The 20,299-nt window shown below is 40.6% G+C and overlaps 1 protein-coding gene across 1 annotated transcript; it reads right to left on the reverse strand.

Annotated features, from left to right (window-relative positions):
* Positions 1-6,347: 6,347 nt before the first annotated feature.
* On the reverse strand, positions 6,348-16,456 carry LOC129339489 (vomeronasal type-2 receptor 26-like). Its single transcript, XM_054994068.1, has 5 exons — positions 16,313-16,456; positions 15,102-15,962; positions 12,665-12,892; positions 10,221-10,347; positions 6,348-7,243 (listed from the first exon to the last, which is right to left on the reverse strand). The coding sequence occupies exons 1-5, from the start codon at positions 16,454-16,456 to the stop codon at positions 6,348-6,350; spliced, it is 2,256 nt and encodes a 751-aa protein (XP_054850043.1).
* Positions 16,457-20,299: the final 3,843 nt, after the last annotated feature.

A 20,299-nucleotide genomic window follows, 5' to 3' on the forward strand; every position in this document is an offset into this window, starting at 1 on the left:
TTGTTCAAGATATCACATTTATAGTTGGGAAGTAATCTTTTTGGTGTGGATATGAGTTGCATTGTGTCTTGATAGGTCCACTTAGCATTGTAATAGCTGTCATAGATATGAAATCCCAAGGTGACATTGGGCAAAATTTGTGGGTTTTCATTGACTTCCTTTACTGCAAATGCCAGTGCCAGAATGTGCTGGTAATTCTTAGTCACAATGCTACAATGAGAATACGATGTACATTTAAAATTAAAACAAAACAAAAATTCTTGCAATCAACTTCTACAGAGTACTAGGAAGTTTGTCTAAAACTTGGCTCTAACTGAACGTCCACCAAACTGACTGAAGACTTGATTTAGAGAAGCTGCCTCCTGCAGCCCTGGGTCAACTTTGCAGTCTTATATACAGTGACTACCTGATGGGGATTGAATTGGAAATGAGCTAAGAAATTTACAACCTCATATCCTGTATCTTCATAACTAAAGCAGTTTCACAGTAAAGGACAGCATTTCTAAGTAAAGTGGATTTTTTGAAGGATCTGAACACCAACTTTGCATTGTTACATGGAATTTGCTATATCTTAGTGGGAGGTAGCTGGCAAAGTTACAACTACATGAACCCCTCCAATTTTCCTCCCTGTATTAGCTTATATCTTGAAGAGAAACGAGTGAGAAGGCACCTTAGGATGCACAGATGTTCATAGTTTTCTGTTCCCTTGTTCTTTCAGTTAGTTTTATAGGTTTGTCCATATCAACTATGCAATCAGTATGGATTTTGCATTGATATATAACACGGTGTATAGTACATGAAATATATCTACAATGCAGACATATCCCTATTTTTGATGTCCCTGTTTTTTATCTGGTTGACCACATTTATGATAAAGAACATGGGTGATCATATTACATTATCTCAACATGAACTTTTTATATTCTCTCAATTCATTTATGTTATATATTCTGTCATATTAAAAACAGGCAGATATAGCAACTAGGGAAAAACTTTCTTTAACGATTCAAGTTTGTTTCTTCTCAACTTGAATTTATTCATGAATGTCTTATCTTTTGGGGGGCATTTTGTTAATTCAACGCTTTCTGTCCCAACTGAATAGAACAATCTTATCAGCTGCTAGGACAGATAACTCCCTTGACCAATAAAAAAAGAAAGGATATAAGTTTAAATGCTTACACAATCTCTTCGGAGAATGGTGGGGGTGGATTTCTTCTGAAATCCACTGAGCTGGAGACAATGAAGGCGTGAGAAACAATGACACCAATAAAGATATCTCCTGACTTGTGATATTCATGGAGTGGAGGGTGTGGATATCTCTTCCAGCACTGGATATTGTGAGGCTTAGAAATCTTAGCAGGAAGTAGAAAAAGTAACACATCTATAAATACCATAAACATAAACACTCTTTTTTCTCTATCAAGATATCGTACTATTTGGACCCATAACTCCATTGCTAAATTCAATACGACTGAAGGACCCTGACCCAAAAAGACATTTACATTTCCAATGGATCTCTGCCAAGTAGCACACAGAAGGAAAAACTTGGGTCAGAAATCAGAATGGTGGTTCATGGTCTATTTGTAATTCTTAGACCAAGAGCTTCAGGGTTTTGGTTATGTTCATAGTATCCTTTAATAGACTTGCAAAAAGGTTGGTGAATGATTACTGGAGCCTCAGTGGTAATTTGTCAAGCAGCAGAGTTAATGATAGTGCTTGATGATAATTAAAGGAGAAAGTAATTACTAACTTAAAGTTTGGGATTCCACATTGGATCTGGAAAAGAAAGCATGGTTGTCACTTCTGAACAAAACTTTGCATCCCTCTTACATAGAAAATGGACATTTCAGGGATTTCAAAACTGTGGGGAATGGTGTAAATACTCCTCTCTCTCTGTGGCACAGTCCTGAACCAAATCAGATCCCTGCCCACCTGGATTGGAAAACTAGTATCATAAATCAACTGAAACCCCTTGTGGTGGACCAAGACATGACATAATTGTGCAACATGTAGCTAGGCCCTTATTTTCCTCATTGAATTTGAGCTGCCAAAATAGAATTGAAGATACCAATATTTGGCTAGCATCTTTATTATAAACCAAGTTAAAGCAAGAAGAAATATTATAGATAATGATTTGATTGTGAAAACAGCCTGATTAATTGTCTGAAAGTCCTTGTATGAGGTTGGCCTACATCCGTTTTGATGCTGTAGTCATCATTGAGTATTATGATTGCCAGGTTTACATAGAGAGCTGCTGTAGCATACTGGTTAAGTGTTTTGGCTGCAAATCAGCACTCTACTGGTTCAAATCCCACTACTGCCATGAGCTCAGTAGGGGGCCCTGGGTAAGTCACTGCTCTCAGCCCCAGCTTCCCTGCTGTATTGTGAAGATAATAATAACACTAACTTGTTCTCCACTCTGGGTGTGGCACTAATCTGTCTAGAAGAGTGGTATATAATCACAGTTGTTATTATTATATACCATCCCGGTGGGAGGATGGATGTGGCACTTACCTTGTGCTTCCTAGAATCTTCTTTTCGCACGTACGCTCCCGGTGCTTGTATGATGATGTCACTTCTGGGAAGTGATGCCATCACGATGGCCATGGGCATGCTCCCACACTTTGCACAGGGTAAATTCAGCCACCTGATCACCAGCCATTGGCGGGCAATAGGGCAAACCTGTGGGACATTGCCCACCACTGGCAGGCAACTGGGAAACCTATTGAGTGTTGACTAGAGATGAGCATGAAGTAGAAAAAAACCAAACCATGTGGTTCGTGGCTCATCAAATTTCACGAACCACGAACTTTCACAAACCTGCCCCTGGTTCACGAACCGGTTCATTTGGTTCATGAAAATGCCACATCCGGGCCAGAAAACCATCACTTCCGGGTCAGCAGAAGGTCACTTCCAGGCCAGCAGAAGGTCACTTCCAGATCAGCAGGTCTGCAGAAAGTCCATCCCCTGTTGCCTAGGAAACTGATTGATTGGCACCAGGCTGTCCGCAGTCACGAAACAAAAAATGAACCAAATGAACCAGCCTAAAGTTCATGGCAGTTTGTCAGAAATGGGATCTGACGAACCGCGGTTCACAAACCACAAACCGGCTTGGTTCATGCTTAATTTTGGTTCGTATTTCAGTTCATGCCCCTCTCTAGTGTTGACATTAAGTTTGTGGGGTCTGATTCTGCCACTTCTCTGCTAGCTCATTTTAATTATTTTTTTAATGCAGGAGGCCCATACTGCTTTTCATTGGCCCCACAAGGGCAGCAGAAATAGTGGCAACATATGTATGAGGATGAAAAAAACAGGATATAAGGATCAAGGAAGGGGGGGGGCGATGGCAGTTAGGCTTTGGGGAAACCTCCATCAAGGACTAAGAATAAGACTAGGATGCTGCAAGCTGTGTTTTGGAAAGTTTGCAGAGGCATGATATTTGGGCAACATTAGACTCAGTTCTACAATCTGGAAGTCATGCAGGATACTCAAATTCTGAAAAGTATGACAGAGAAAAGGGATATTGACAGGCAATATACACAATGAAAACAGAACTTGAAGACCATTGAATATTGTCTCGAAAGCCAAGAATTCATAGTGTTAATACCAAAAGGAGATCACACAATGCATTAGTGATAGTGTACTATAATGTCATCACTCTCTGCTGCCTCAGGTGGCCGCCTTTGCTTAGGTCAAACTGCCTCGAATGAAAAGCCCTCAAAGGAACTCCGTAGTGTGGTTTACAAGCAGGCATTGGAGTGAAATTACCACAACACTTAGTCAAATTCAAATGACCAAAAGTTGACATCTACTATAAGACTTGCAAAAACAGCTGTACGTAGATAACATTTATTGATTGGTTGGTTTCATTTATTATTCATCTTTCATGCTAGAATTAATTACCCAATTATAAAAATAATGCAATAAAGTCCAGTAAAATATATTCAATAACAATCCACCTACTTTTAAAAAAAAATGTGATCCCTAACCATGCAGCCTCTAGAAATTCAATATATACCTTACAATCCTGAGGTTAGTTACAGCAACTTGTATACTGTTGGGCTTTGGATAACAAAACCTAGATTTTCAGAGTCCACTTCCCAGGTTTAGCTCCACCAGGACTTCTTCAGAAGGAACTTTTTCATGAAGACTTATTTTTCTTCATTATTGGTCACTATTCTCTTTTTCTCCTTCACTCTCTCTGCTTTAGAAGGAAGACCTCCAACGTTTCTGAAAGGTTTCCACAAATCCCTGCATGAGGGACGAAGCTACATGGACAAAGAAGCCTTCGGTGGGGCTTTAGAATAACCTGCTGAGCAGGAAATACAGAGGGTGAATTTACATCAGGAGAAGATCTTTGGAAAGGATTCATTCCCAAAGCATGCTGCTGCTTATGGATATCCTGGCTGCTTTGGGTCAGGCTCTTACATGGACGCACTGCTCTATCTTTGGAACAGGAAAGTGAACAGGGCCATTAAGATTTTACTGTTTGTTCCCAATCCTGTTGCTTAAGACTTAAGGATGTATAGTGCACAACAGAAATTGGGGAAGAAAATCATTTAGACTACCTTATTCAGCACTCTGACATGTTGAGAGCAAACTTGATTTCAGTTAGATAACTTGAATAAAAGTCACTCCTGTGAGCAACTTATGTAAGAACATCAGAAATGGTGAACCTCTCAATACTAAATCTACCAAATCCTCTACATGACAGAATGAGATAACATGATTTCATTCTTAACAAAGATTCAATCATCCCACTGCTTTGTAGCATTTGTGGTCATGGCAGTAAAGTTATACACTGAGAACAACATTTGCACCAGAATTGGTGTATGAGTTTCTTTTCAGTACCTACAACTGCAAGATAATCATAAACTACACAGCTATTTGTAAGTCTCAACAAGAGGCATTGAAAGAGAGGCATGACATTCTAATGGGTAAACTGGAAGACTGCGGACTAGACTATAGGACAGTTTGGTGGATAGGGAAATAGTTAGAGGGCCGCACCCAATGAGTGGTGGTCCATGGCATTCCATCAGATTGGAGGGAGGTGCAGTGGGGTGCCACAGGGCTTTGTTTTAGGCCTGGTACTTTTCAATATTTTTATCAGTGATCTGGATGAAGGGGTAAATGGGGTACTCATTAAATTTGCTGATGATGCCAAATTGTGAGGAGTGGCAAACACCAAAGAAGATAGAGTTAAAATTCAACAAGACCTGAATACTCTAGAGAAGTGAGTGGTTGTGAACAGGATGCAATTCATAGATAAGTGCAGAGTATTACATCTGGGCCACAAAAATGTGAAGCACAAATACAGGATGGGGGATACACTTCTAGGTAGTAGTGTGTGTGAAAGAGATCTTGGCGTAAGAGTGGACTGTAAACTAAATATGAGCAGTCAATGTGATGCGCTGGCAAAAGAGGAAGACTCAGTCTTGGGTTGTATCAAAAGGGCCATTGCATCAAAATCGCAGGAGGTCATAGTCCCTCTCCATACTGCCTTCGTCAGGCTGCACCTGGAGTACTGTGTGCAGTTCTGGAGGCCTCACTTCAAAAAGGATGTGGATAAAAGTGAGAGGGTGAAGAAGAGAACGACGAGAATGATCAGGGGTCTGGAGACTGAGCCCTAAGAAGAAAGGCTGAGGGTCTTGGGAATGTTTAGTTTGGAGAAGAGGAGACTGAGGGGGGACGTGATTGCTCTCTTTAAATATTTGAAAGGCTGCTATTTGGAGGAGGGCGAGGAGCTGTTCCAGTTGGCAGCAGAGGATAGGACTTGAAGCAACGGGCTTAAATTACATGCAGAAAGGTACCAGCTGGATATTAGGAAAAACTTTTTCACGGTCTGAGTAGTTCAAAGGTGGAATCAGCTGCCTAGGGAGGTGGTGAGCTCCCCTTCACTGGCAGTTTTCAAGAAGAGGGTGAATGAATATTTGTCAGGGATGCTTTAGGCTCATCCTGCATTGGGCAGGGGGTTGGACTAGAAGGTCCGTATGGCCCCTTCCAACTCTGTGATTCTGTGGATAATAACAACACTGACTTTGTTCACCACTCTGAGTGGGGGTACTTATCTGCCTAGAAGAGTGGAAGAAGAGTGGAGCTCTGTGATTCTGTGAAAGGGAAGGTAAGAGAAGGGAACAGAATAACAATGATCATTTTTATGTTGTAAATGTTTCATTTTTTCTTAATTTTTATTTAAATTAGGGAGTATTTTAACATCTTTATTTAACTAGGGAGAATTTTGACATCCTAACAGAGCACTTGCTGAAAGAGAAACTCTCAGAAAAAATTTGGAAGACATAACTCTTTGGATGGCAGATTTTAGAACACAACATAGACATGCTTCGGTATTATTTCCTTATTAGATATTCTCTGCTGTTCAATTTCGGTCTCCAGAGAATAATATAACATTTTGGGGAAAAGATGCAAGCCAGCAAGCCAGCAGTGGAAGCTATGATTGAGAAGATCTCCACAATAACCATGTATTTCCCCTTAGTGCTCAGGTAGGTTGGAATAAAGGATACCCAAACGCTACAGAACAACAACATGCTGAAAGTAATAAATTTGGCTTCATTGAAACTGTCCGGTAATTTCCTGGCAAGGAAAGCAACAGTGAGGCTGATGATGGCCAAAAAGCCCATGTAGCTTAGCACACAATAAAACAGAATCCCAGATCCCTCATTACACTCCAGAACAATTACTGTAGTCATTGAATGCATGTCAACATCTGGGAAGGGTGGTGAGGTCGTCAGCCAGAAAGTACAAATGCCTGCTTGGATAAGGGAGCAAGAAAGAACAATGAAGTTGGGCAGCCTTTTCCCCACCCACTTTCTCATTTTGCTTCCTGGTCTGGTGGCCATGAAAGCCAGAACCACAGTGATGGTTTTTGCCAACACACAAGAAATAGCCACTGAGAAGATCACACCAAAGGCAATTTGTCGGAGGATACACGTCAACCACTGAGGTGGGCCAATGAATAGAAATGCACAAAGGAAACAGAGCAGTAGGGATACAAGGAGACTGTAGGTGAGGCTGCGGTTGTTGGCTTTGACGATGGGAGTGCTGTGGTGCTTCAGAAAAATTCCTAGTGTCACTGTTGTAATCAGACCAAAGGAAAATGCAAAACTGGCTAAAATGATCCCTAAAGGTTCTTCATAGGACAAGAAGCTGATATCCTTGGGAATACATAAATTGTGGTTTGTGTTTGGATAGTATTCATCTGCACATTTTTTACAGTCATCCACATCTGAAAAAGAAAAGCTGCGGTTTGAATATCACATCTCTCACATGTGCCCTACATTCCACCAATATTCCACACCTATTCTTCTTACATAGAAAAATGTTCTCTGTTCACATTGGAGGACTCTTTCATGGCTGCTGCTTTTAAATGGACCAGAGGTAAATAAACGTTGAGAATTAGCATTCATGCTATATTAAATGGGGAATAAAGATTTACTGTAATGGTAAATCATCAGCAATCTGAATGGGAATCCATGTCAGATCACAGTACTCTAATTAATATACTGGTGTTTTGTTTTTATGAAAGAGGGAACTATCATATTCTTCATTCTACAGGCCCAGTAAATAGTAGTGCATTAAACAAGGGCAAAGATTAGGGCATGTATGGGTCACATCCAGTACAACAGTGCAATCCTAATCAGAGTTTCACCCTTCTACGTCCATTGAATGCTGTTTAGGACTGCACACTACATTCTCAGCTAATGACAGGCACTTCTGTGAGCAGAACAGAACTTTCCTGCCTCCCCCAGTCCCCGGTTATAGCCCATTGATCTCACCAAATAGCCACTTTGGACAGGGACCCTCAAGGAAGTTGTGAGGGGCAAATTGTGAATCTGTAACACCACAGCCTCCAGTGTGCAAGTCCTGAGCAAGGCTGTTAACGATATGATGTTTTGGAGGCTGTTAATTCATAGGATAATTATAAGCTGGAAGTGACTTGATGGCACACAACAGGAAAGGGGAATTTTCCCTTCTGTTAACAGAAAATTTAGTCTGCATCCCTATGTGAAAAGAAACCTTATGTGAAGAAAGGGTTGTAGACAGGGCTTTTTTTCTGGGTAAAGGGGTGGTGGAACTCAGTGGGTTGCACTTGGAGAAAATGGTCACATGGCTGGTGGCCCCGCCCTCTGATCTCCAGACAGAGGGGAGTTTAGATTGCCCTCTGTGCCACTGAGCAGCGCAGAGGGCAATCCCAACTCCCCTCTGTCTGGAGATCAGGGGGCGGGGCCACCAGCCATGTGACCATTTTCAAGAGGTTCCGGAACTCCATTCCCCCGCGTTCCCCCTGGAAAAAAGCCCTGGTTGTAGATCCTTACCAAATTGTTTCTACATTAACAACACTTGTTAAAAATCCTTCTCCCCTAGCATCCTATTCAACAGGTAACATTTTTATCCCAAGCCCTCCACACAGCATCCCTAAGCTTCCAGAAAAGTGGCAAGCAGCAATTTGAAGGATGGCCTTTTCATTAATGGCACAGCATTCCATTCTAAGCTTACCTAGTGCTTATTCTGTTTGCTTTTAGATCCCAAGCTATTCACCCAGTCTTTTTCATACCATCTTAACTGTTATTTTACTGATTTTGCCCTGTTTTTCTTTTGTTCATACTTGCCTTTATAGCCTGTGTTTATGTTTTGCTTGTTTTATAATGCTGGCTTTATTAATTGCTCTTTTAAAGTATAGAGAGGATTATTTTATTGTTGATAATGATTTAATTTTGCTGAATTGCCTGCCATTTCAAATGCATGCCATTGTTTTTAAACATACATTTATTTATTTTTTTCAGGGTAGCTACCTCAATCAGATTATGAAATGGCAGGGTATAAATTCTCTAAGTAAATAATTACATACATACATACATATAAACATACATAAATGTAAATAGTTGTCACCAAAGTTTCAGAATCAGCATGAACAACGAAATCTCAGCACAATCATTAGATGTGGTGTTCTGTCTTTAAAAATCATGAGAACTATCCTCCAGATTTGCGTCATGGTTCTTATAAAATTATAATTGCGCCTATTGAATCTGAATAGAGCGAAGAAGTGTGTTTTATTTCAGGGTCTGGACTTGACAAAACCACTATGTTAAGTTTAAAATTTTTTCCCTCTCCTGGCAGAGAACAAGCAGGAAGAAGAAAGTCAATTGCTTCCAAGTATCAATCAAGTAGCAATTATCAAAGCTTTGGAATAATTAATGACCATCCTGGCCAGAGACAATGAAATGGTCACCTCACACCTTGGCTGGAATCTGACACCTAGGAGGGACACTGAAACTTGGGGATGTGTGGGGCTGAATTGTATCATCCTGGAAATTTCAGGACACGATTCTTTGATCCAAAAGGGAGTGAGAAAACCAAAGATATAAAATGCCTTGGCACACAGGGAGAGGGATCCATTTTGATTTGTCATTCTGACTGACAACGTCTAGAAGAATGAGCCCTCACACTTGACCTCCATCTTGATGGCCACCATTGTCAAATTGAGCAGAAAAGGGCTGGCTGCTGAGACAGACACCAAGGTAATGGGGAACCGTTAGCAAATGGTAACTTCTAAATTAAGGAGCCTGCTTTAGAACAAGATCAGCTAGGGCGTGAACAGAGTGAGGGACCAGCAAATTATATTGTGTATTTATACCTTTCTTTTTTAATCCATTGTTGAACATAGCGTATGTGTGTGAACATTTTACTTTTAATAAATTCTTTACTATTTTAAATGTTCGTGGTTGTTATCTGTACCACATAGTGTTTGAACTTGCTATTTACAATGGGCACCAGGGAGGGAATTGGTCAGTGGTTAAATCGCTAATTCCCCAGGAGCGTGCAAGTCAACTAAGCCATCCCTGTGGTAACAAGCAATGCAGGAAGAGAAACTGGGAACACTGGCCCTCTCAGTGGGTAATTCCAAAAATTCTGAAGTTTGTAGCAGCATACTGAAAGGAAAATGTGAAACTGGGAAACCCCTCTGAGGGTTGGGCAAGCTGGGAGAGCGAACTGTCACCAGGTGGAAACATAGTCGCTGGTTGCTTCAAAGACGCCTCAAAGAGCCGAACAGGGCAGCGCTTATGGGTCACTGGGGCTGTTCCACCATAAATAGTATAATCAATTGACTGCATTCATCAAATTTGTACTTCTTCAAAAGCTTCCTCTCAACCCATCTATATTCCTCTGACACATAATGTGTTTGTTACCTCTGTACTTCTTACCCTTCTGTTCCGAAATCTTTCCTTCTGGACATGAGGTGCATTCATAGCAACAAAATGGTTCCCCCTCCTTCATTTTCTTACTATAACCAGGTTGGCAACTCTCAGTACATACAGAAAGAGGCAGTCTCTAATGCATAAATGAGAAAGGGGAGTTATCATTAGAAGTGGGCATGAACAGGAAAAAAACCCGAACACGATGTTTGTTGTTCATTGCCATCCACGAACAAGGAATCGCGAACTACCACGAACATGACCCTGTTCATGAACATGTTTGTGGTTGGCTGTTCATGGGAGGGAGGGGGGAGACTTGGAAGGGAAGAAGCTTCCCCATGCAGTTTGCAAACGGCGTGGGGAACCTCCTTCACTTCAAAGTCTCCCTCCTTCCAGCTGGCTGGGGGGAGGGGAGGAGAATTTGTCAGGAAACCCCTGACAAGCGGCTGAGTCAGGGGTGAAGTGCCACTCACCCTGCTGCTATGCAGGAGCAGGGAGAAGGCATTTCACCCCGGCAGGCTGCACTCAGCCGCTTGTCAGCGGTTTCTCTGACAAGCAGCTGAGTGGGGGGGGGGGAGTTAAATGTCCCTCTTCCTGCATTGCAAAGCAGCAGGGAGAGGGAAATTTAAACCCTGGCAGGCTGCAATCATCGGGGGTGAAGTGCCCCTCGGCTTAGATTGGGGTTTCCAGGGCAACGGGAGTTCAGACAGAGTTCAGAAAGTCTCTGCCTATTGTTGCCAAGGGAATTGATTGAAAGGCGCTAAACTGTCTGGTTTGACGAATGGCTGATGAACACCATGAACAGGGCTTGGAACAAACACATGTTTGTTGGGAATGGGGCCTCACAAACAGCTTGCTCGCGAACAGCTGATCGGGCTCTTCGTGGCTTTTTTTTGTTCTTATTGCTGTTTGTGCCCACCTCTAGTTATCATCTCAGAAATAATAAGTGGGAAATCTTTCAGTTTAACTGATGATATAAACAGGGTCATCCTTCATGTTTTCATTACCCTAAATGAACTGATTTGATGCCACATATTGAACATAGAGAAAAGAATAGAAGTATAGAATAAATATTTACTTTTATTTACTTGCTGTTCAAATGAACAAAGTAAGTAAAAAAAGTTTTTTATTAGTTTCTTTTGTCTGTTCATTAATCATGATACTGTACAGGGTATTTACTCAGTAGGTGACACTTGAATAGATTTGATTAAAAGTACATATTAATACAGAATTTTATTTTTATGCTATTATATGGATATACATTTAACATGGATATATATTGGTTATTGATTTTCACACATTTATATATTCATCTATGTATTATGCATGACGATATTTGCATAATGCTAGATTTAAATATATATTTAAGATTCTCACATTCATTATTTAGGGTACTTTTGCTTATCATTTTTATGTCTGTTTTTCCTAGAGGACTTGCTCCTATTTCATTCTTATTTTGAATTGCATTAATTCAAGAATCAGGGCAGAGCATTGTGAAAACTCATTGCTACATCAATTCATATTTTGCGAGAGGCTAAAAAAAAGATTGATTGTTCCATATAGGCCCAGCTTTTTGCAATGAAATGCACATTAGATATTTATTTTATTTATTTATTTACTTTCAATTTCTATTCCACCCTCCTTGACTAGCAGGGTCAGGGAGGATTACACTCTGCAAAACAACACACTAAAAACTTAAATTTTACAATTTTAAACAACCATATAAAACAGTGCAATATAAATATTTTAAAAGGTACAAAAAAGCAGCGCAGGAGTAGTCAGTTGATCAATCAGTCTGCCACCTGCTCCACCATATTAAAATTACTTGAGTGGTTGGTTAAAACAGTTTGGTGGCGGATGCCTTTAGTAGGGAAGGTATTCACCTCTATTTGGCCGGTAGGGACCCAGATCAGCCTCAACCATATGCCTGGCTGAACAGCTCTGTCTTGCAGGCCTGGCAGAAGGATAACAAATCCTGCCGGGCCCTGGTCTCATTGGACAGAGCGTTCCACCAGGTTGGAGCCAGGACCAAAAAGGCCCTGGTTCTGGTCGAGGCAAAGCGGGCCTCTCTGGGGCCAAGGACTACTAATAGTTGTTTGGCACTTGATCTAAGTGTCCCCGCAGATACGCCTGTCCCAGTCCGCATAGGGCTTTATAGGTAAGTACCAAAACCTTGAACCTGGTTCAGTACTCCACTGGCAGCCAATGCAGTATAGCTGGCACAATACTGGTGTTATATGTGCACTGCCAGGCACTCCGGTGATGACACGCACCACTGCATTCTGAACCAGCTCCAGCCACCAGATCAGACCCAAGGGAAACCCCGCATAGAGTGCATTACAGTAGTCTAACATAGAGGTGACCATTGCCTGGATCACTGTCATTAAATTGCAGGACTGAAAAACAGTAATTCAGAAGTGGGACACTCAAAAGTCCTCCCACTTGTATTTCACCTGGTTAAAGGAGATGTGCCATGTGATAGCATCCTCATCAATAACAAGTGCTTGGTCTGAGAGAACATGGGGATCCATCCTTCCCACTTTTACTCGCTGAAAGGATTGGTTTGAGGCAAAAATCCAGTTTACAATATCCAATCCAGCTACTAACTGCCCATCGTGATCAAATGAGACCTTGTCGCCAACACTGTTGTTAAAAGACACACCTCTCAGAAAGTGATGGAGCTGGATTGAAAGGGAAAAGACAAAAGGTTGCAAAGGGAAGCCATATGTCTTATCTTTCAAGCTGATATGAAAAAGAAAGGTCAACATTTACAAAAGAAAAGAAAGGTCAACATTTCCAACTCAAAGATACCAACCACCCTGAATGGGCTCAGTTCATAGTGGATTCAATTATGTTTCAAATCATGAAACTAGTCCTAGACTTTTTTCCTCTCAATTGCCTATTCTCATTTTTAGATAATGTTTCTTTCCCCCGTCTATAGATTCGCCTGTGTAATCACAAACAGGCATTGTGCTGCCTAACCATATATCTTCTGGCAACTTCTGTTTCCAAATATCTTGGTATACAATTGTATGTCACGCCTCTAGTGTACTATTTCTTATTTCACACTGTGTATTCCAGTGTTCTTTTTATGATGTTATGATAGGATATAAATTGCCTCAGATATTCCATCAGAAGTAATAACTACTTTATTTAAATAAGTTGTTCAAATAAATGAGTAATGAGAGTTTTTTTCTTCCTTTCTCATACTGAAGTGTAACTACTTTTAACATGAAACTCTCCAAGTCTTTTATCTGTAAGCCTCAAGAAATTGTGTATGATTTTTTTGCTTAATGCACATGAATGAGAAGACAGTGTTCATATAACAATGCAAAATGAACACAGTAAAAGGCATTTATCTATTTATTTAGAAAATTTCTTTGCCTCCTTTCCTGACATTCTCCAGGTAGCTCACGTCAATAAACAAAACAAAGCAAGAAGATGAAGAAGGTATAATTGAGTTGCAATTGCAGCTGACTCATGGTGACATCATCCATGGGACGTTCAGGCAAGAGATGACCAGAGGCATAAAAAGTCTTGGAAGACTTGCATCCAAGTAATGATTGTGGCCAACTGCTTATTATCTAAGAACTGACGCTCCTGGGCTGTTAAACAAAGCAAACAGACATTTTTAAAAAAAATCATACAACCCAAGTCAATAAATAGACAAATCAAAGGAAGTCAATTAGAAACAATGCCAATATACACAGCCCTTAAAATTAAAGTAGGGCATAAAATCATATTCCCTGACCTGGATGGCTCAGACTAGACCAGTCTTGTCAATTCTCAGAAGCTAAGCATTGTCAACTGTGATTAATACTTGGATGGGGGACCACCAAGGAAATCAAGCATCATTACATGGAGGCAGGCAATGGCAAATGCTCTCTGAATATCTTTTGCCTTAAAATTCTTATGGGGGTCACCAAAAGTCAGCTGCAACTTGACAGCACTTTCCACCACCATCTTAAAATCACTTAAACCAGAACAGTCTAATATACTGATATAAGAGTTTTCATGCTAGAAGCAAACCACTGAGCAGCTAAAAGGATAAAATCCCTTAATTAAAAGACAGGGAAAAGTCACATTTTGACCAGGTGCTGAGAAGAAAGCAGGCGCCAGGCATCCCTCCTTGTAGGGAGGGCGTTCCAAAGATGATGTGTCAACACCTGAAAAAGCCTACTTCTAGTCACCACCCACCTCATCTTCTCATGCGGGGCCTGAGATCAGGGGTTGAGAAGATGATCTAGACTGGTAGTCTGGACAATATGGGTGGCAGTCCTTCAAGGACCACTGTCCCAAGAACAATGGAAAGAAAATCAACAACAGTGATGTGTAACTCTTTTTTTGTGTGTTAACTTTCAGGTTGGTGGATTATGGATACATTATATAACCCTTCAGTAATTTCAGAAACAGTAGAAGAAGACTAGTGAGAATTGTCTGCTGAGTATGTGGGACAGAAAACACAATCCCACAAATGAATGTTTGAGAATGATCCCTACATAACATAACACGGCTTCTTTCTAACTATGCATACTTTTGATGATGCTGAAGAAAGAACAAGCAGGAGAACAGGGGTTAAAGCACTGTAAGCTTGTATGTCTTGTGGGAGCTTTCCCTTGCCTAGCCGGACAGCATTTAAAGGACACTGCAATTTACCTGGAGACCACCAGCCTGTGATTAAACATGTTCAGCATAATAGGACTTACTTCTAAGTTAGAAGATTATCCAAGAACAGGAAAAAGGAAGGGCAGGATGGCCTGCAAAGGCAAAGTTCTTAGATGTCCAAGAAAATGACTAATTAAAAATTTGCAACAACAGAGATGAGAATGGATGAACAACAATATCAGAAGAACAGGAAAGAGCTCACCCATCTCTCATGAAGACCATTACCTGCCACCACTTGCTGTTTGTTTGTTTCAATGTTCCTCCACGTGTAATTTCTCTGGGTCTGAGTTGAGATGAGGACATATCTTGTAAAGCATAAGCAACAGCATAGACGGTGTTATAGATGCTATAACTGTGGCCAGTCATGCTCATTTCAAAAAAAGGCCCAGGAAGGTCCTCCAACTTCTCCGCCCCAGTGCAGATATTACCCTTGATGTTATCTAGAGTTGAAATTGGGAATGTACAGCCAAAGGCCTGTTGCCAAAAATCTCTGATGAAGCCATCTCCTTTTGACCTAGAAGGGCTTCTATTCACAACAAATTGTTGGAACCCATGGGGGTCACTGGAATGAATGGTGAAGGACAGAGCACCATCGATTATATCTGTATCCCAAGTCCTTTGATAGACAAATGAATTGAGCTCCATCTGGGATGTCAATATCCAGACTTTCCCTTGACCCTTCCATGGCACATTTTCCAGTTCTGATAGTTCAGGCATCCATCTCAAATATATAACAGAGTAAGACTCTCCATAAAATAAACATACATTGACTTTGCTGCCCATGACTGTATCATATATATTTGCCCCTTGTTGCAGTTTCTCAGGAATATCACTGGCAAAAGTTGATTTGGGGCTTTTTTCCACAAAGGAAATACAGATACCATGCTGGGGAAAAACTTCAGCCACAGATTGCACAAACCTTTCTCCATTTTCATCATCCACATAAATGACCCCAATCCATGTCCACTTGAAATGGAGAAGCAACTGAAGAATCCCTACTTCCTGAAGACTTTCACTAGGAACAATCTTATAGAAGGGCAGGCCTGGAGTTTTGTTATTCATCAATGGAGCAGAACCATAAATGAGCTGGAAAGAGATATACAAAGTGCAGTGAGAAACATTTATATAGCACATTTTATAGCAGCAGCCTGCAGTTCAAGTGAAACATTATTTCTATTCCATGGATTATGTTCTGAGGCCGAAAAAATGATGGCTTCCCTAAAAACAAATTGTGGGTGCATATCTGAAGAGGGAACTATTGATCTCCTGCTCTTCATCAGCTCTTACATGAAAGACTGTCTGAGCAAAGTAAATGTACCAGCATATGTGAATATGCTCTTTCCAATACTGATGAATGTTATAGATAACATGAATGTTATGTTATATAACATTCATACTGATGAATGTTATAGAGTGAAAACACAGAGATATCCTACCTGTGGAATCTTGTAGACATCTAAGGCAGTAGCCATGTGAAGTGAGATCTGAGAGTCTAGCCCTCCAGTTACAGCTACCAGGTTGTTCAGGATATCACATTTATAGTTGGGGAGTAATCTCTTTGGTGTGGATATGAGTTGCATTGTGTCTTGATAGGTCCACTTAGCATTGTAATAGCTATCATAGATATGAAATCCCAAGGTGACATTGGGCAAAATTTGTGGGTTTTCATTGACTTCCTTTACTGCAAATGCCAGTGCCAGAATGTGCTGGTAATTCTTAGTTACAATGCTACAATAAGAATATGATGCACATTTAAAATTAAAACAAAAAAAATTCTTGCATTCAACTTCTACAGAGTACTTGGAAGTTTGTTTAAAACTTGGCTCTAACTGAACGTCTGCCAAACTGATTTTGAAGACTTGATTTAGAGCCAAACTACAAGTGACGTCTTACACAGGTTGGACACTAGTCGGCTTCCTTCAAGTTTTGATGGGAAATGTAGGTGCCCTGGTTTTACAGCTTGGCTCTCCATTACAGCTGCAAGACCAGGATGCCTACATTTCCCATCAAAACTTGAGGGAAGCCAACTAGAGTCCAACCTGTGTAAGACGTCACTTTTAGTTTGGCTCTTAGAGAAGCTGCCTCCTGCAGCCCTGGGTCAGCTTTGCAGTCTTATATAAAGAAACTACCTGATAGGGATTGAACTGGAAACAAGCTAGGAAGTTTGCAATCTCATATCCTGTATCTTCATAACTCTAAACAGTTTCACAGTAAAGGACAGCATTTCTAAGTAAAGTGGATTTTTTGAAGGAATCTGAACAACAGCTTTGCATTGTTACATGGAAATTGCTATATCTGAGTGGGAGGTAGGTGACAAAGAAGTTATACCTGCATGAACCCCTCCAATTTTCCTCTCTGCAGCCTGTATCCTGAAGAGAAATAAGTGAGAAGGCACCTCAGGATGCACAGATGTTCATAGTTTTCTATTCCTGGGTTCTAACTGTTGATTTTATAGGTTTGTTAATATTGTCTATGCAATCTGTATGGATTTTACATTGATACATGGTACGGTATATTTATGAAATAAACCTATAATTCAGCCATACCCTTATTTTTAGTACCCTGTTTTTTATCTGACTGGATCACATTTATGATAAAGAATATGACTGACCACACTGCATTTTCTCAACATGAACTTCATTGTATATTTATGCAGTATATTAAAAATAGAGAGGCAAATATAGCAATCAATTCAAATTTGCTTCTTCAATTCTGGGTTGTTTCTTCCCAACTTGAATTCATTCTGGAACGGCTTGTCTTTCTTTAAGAATTCTGTTGATTCTAGTTAGTCTTTATACCCAAACTGAATTTGACAGTATTATCAGTTCTAAGGAGAGAGAACTCTATTGACCAATAAAGGAAGGAATGATGTAAGTTTAACTGCTTACACAAGCTCGTCAGAAAATGGTGGGGGTGGATTTATTCTGAAATCCACTGAGCTGGAGACAATGAAGGCGTGAGAAACAATGCCACCAATAAAGACGTCTCCTGACTTGTGATATTCATGGAGTGGAGGGTGTAGATATCTCATCCAGCACTGAGTATTGTGGAGCTTAGCAATCGTAGCAGGAAGTAAGAAAAGTAACAAATAAATACCATGGACATCCATCAAATACCATGAACATCCACACAGTTTTTTTCTCTATCAACACATTGTACTATTTGGATCCATAATTCTGTCACTAGATTCAATATGACTAACACACCCTGACCCAAACATACTTTGACATTGCCAATAGGCTTCTAGCAAGTAGCATTCACAAGACAAAGGAAAAGCTTTAATTCATCAGAGATCACAATAGTGGTTCATGCTCTATTTATGATCCTTCGTTCATGGGCTTCACAGTTTGTGTTATATTTTTACTCTCCTTCACACACTCGCTAAAAGGTTTGTTGATGACTATGAGAAATCCAGTGGTGATTTGTCAAGCAGCAGAGTTAATTATACTTCTTTTAATAATTAAAGGGGAAAGTAATTACTGATTCAGAGATGAATCCCCTTGTATCACACACACACACACACACACACAATGGTTGCCACTTCAGAACAGAACTTTGTATCCATCTTATACAGAAAATGAGCATATCGGGTCATTAAAACTGTGTGGGACAGTTTAAGTACCTTTCCTTATGCAGTATGGCTCTGTCCCTAATCAGGACCTGGCCTGCACACCTGTAAACTGAGGGCGAAGCTACAAGTGACGAATGACACTTGAACGGCAAGTGTATTTCTCCCTGTTCACTTGCACTCCACTCAATCCACTTGCTGTTCAAGTGTCATTTGTCACTTGTAGCTTGGCCCTGAATTCCAAGTGGGGAGCTGGCATCACAAATCAACTGGAAACTGTTCTGGTGGACCTAGACATGACCTAATGATTGTGCAATCTCTAGTTAGGTTAGGGTTGGTAGGTACTCCCTGGCAACCGGGGAGGCAGGTTGCGAGTGACAGGAGATACTTACCAGGCACATGGGCTTTCTGAAAATATTGTTACATCGCTGGCAGCATGCTGACCTTGCTCGCTGAAGTAACATCATCATGTCACTAGACCTGCCAGAACTGCTCTGGTATTTGGGCGGAAGTCTCTGGTGATGTGATGATGCCACTTCCAGGCACACAGAAAGCTATGTCCTCATCTTGCTACACTGCCTGGCCTCCCTGCAGTATCCCACTTTTCCCCCACCACTGTCCAGCTGTGCTACACATGCTGGAGCAGAGGAGCCTCAGGGCCAAACTACACATGACGAATGACACTTGAACGGCAAGTGGATTGAGTGGACGGCAAGTGAACAGGGAGAAATACACTTGCCATTCAAGTGTCATTCGTCATGTGTAGCTTGGCCCTCAGACTCCACTCCTAGGAAAGGCCTGGTAACCCTATGTTACACCTACCAAAAATAGAATGGAAGATTCCAGTACACTGCTAGCATCTTTGTTAGAAGGCATGGTAAAGCAGGAAGAAATATTACAGATGATGCAGCCACCCTGATTAATGGTTTCAAAGGCCCTCTGTGAGGCAGGCCTACATCCATTCTGAGGCTGTAGTTTTCATTGAATAAGGTGGTAAGGTGGTGTATGATTCTGCCACTTCACTGCTAACTTCACTTTTTAACTTTTTTAAAAGCAGGTGCCTCAAAACTGCTCTTCCTTGGCGCTACATGAAAAACAAAGAAAAGGAGATTTTGACAAGAGGGGAAAGTCCCACAATAATGGCAGCAACATATATCCAAGGACACATGATCTGCCCAGATCTTTAGCTGTATTTAGTTATCTAGTTCTTCTCTTTTTAGTGTACAGTTCTGATTTTAAATTCTTTATTTGCCAACATTGTATGCAAACATTTACATTTTATACTGCTTTTGTTATCTGTTAGTAGCACTTTTCTGTAAACCTCTCCTGAAGAAAACCTTCCTGGACTATTATACTTTAGCAAATATCCCCCTTTGCAGGAAATATGCTTCTGCTGGAACTATGTTAACTCTTACCTTTCCTGAATAAGACAAGTGTTTAGCAACAAAAAATCACAACTTTTATTTATTCATTCATTCATTCATTTATTTGTTTGTTTGTTTATTTGTTTGTTTGTTTGTTTATTCTTCCTTTCTTCCACAAAGCAGGAATCAAGATGCATGCAATAAATATCACACTAATCAGGCATATTATAATAAAAAGAGCATTAACAGTTCTCACATAACAAGTATCAGATGGGAGAGGTAACAATCTTTCCCTCAGGCAGAGACCCTGTTAGTGTCTCAAACAGACCAGAAAGTGGAGCTGACCAGCTAGTTTTCCTCTGTCATTCTGAAACTTGTCCCTTTAGGGGCAATGACATGTTTTCTTGTTTTACCCTGTTTTATTTCTCTGTTTCGTTGTTTAACATGTATATTTATCATGCTGCCTTGTCATCACAACAGAAGGTTCTGCT

The sequence above is a fragment of the Eublepharis macularius genome, chromosome 12 (assembly GCF_028583425.1).
Source record: "Eublepharis macularius isolate TG4126 chromosome 12, MPM_Emac_v1.0, whole genome shotgun sequence".
In the NCBI taxonomy this organism is placed as follows: Eukaryota; Metazoa; Chordata; class Lepidosauria; order Squamata; family Eublepharidae; genus Eublepharis; species Eublepharis macularius.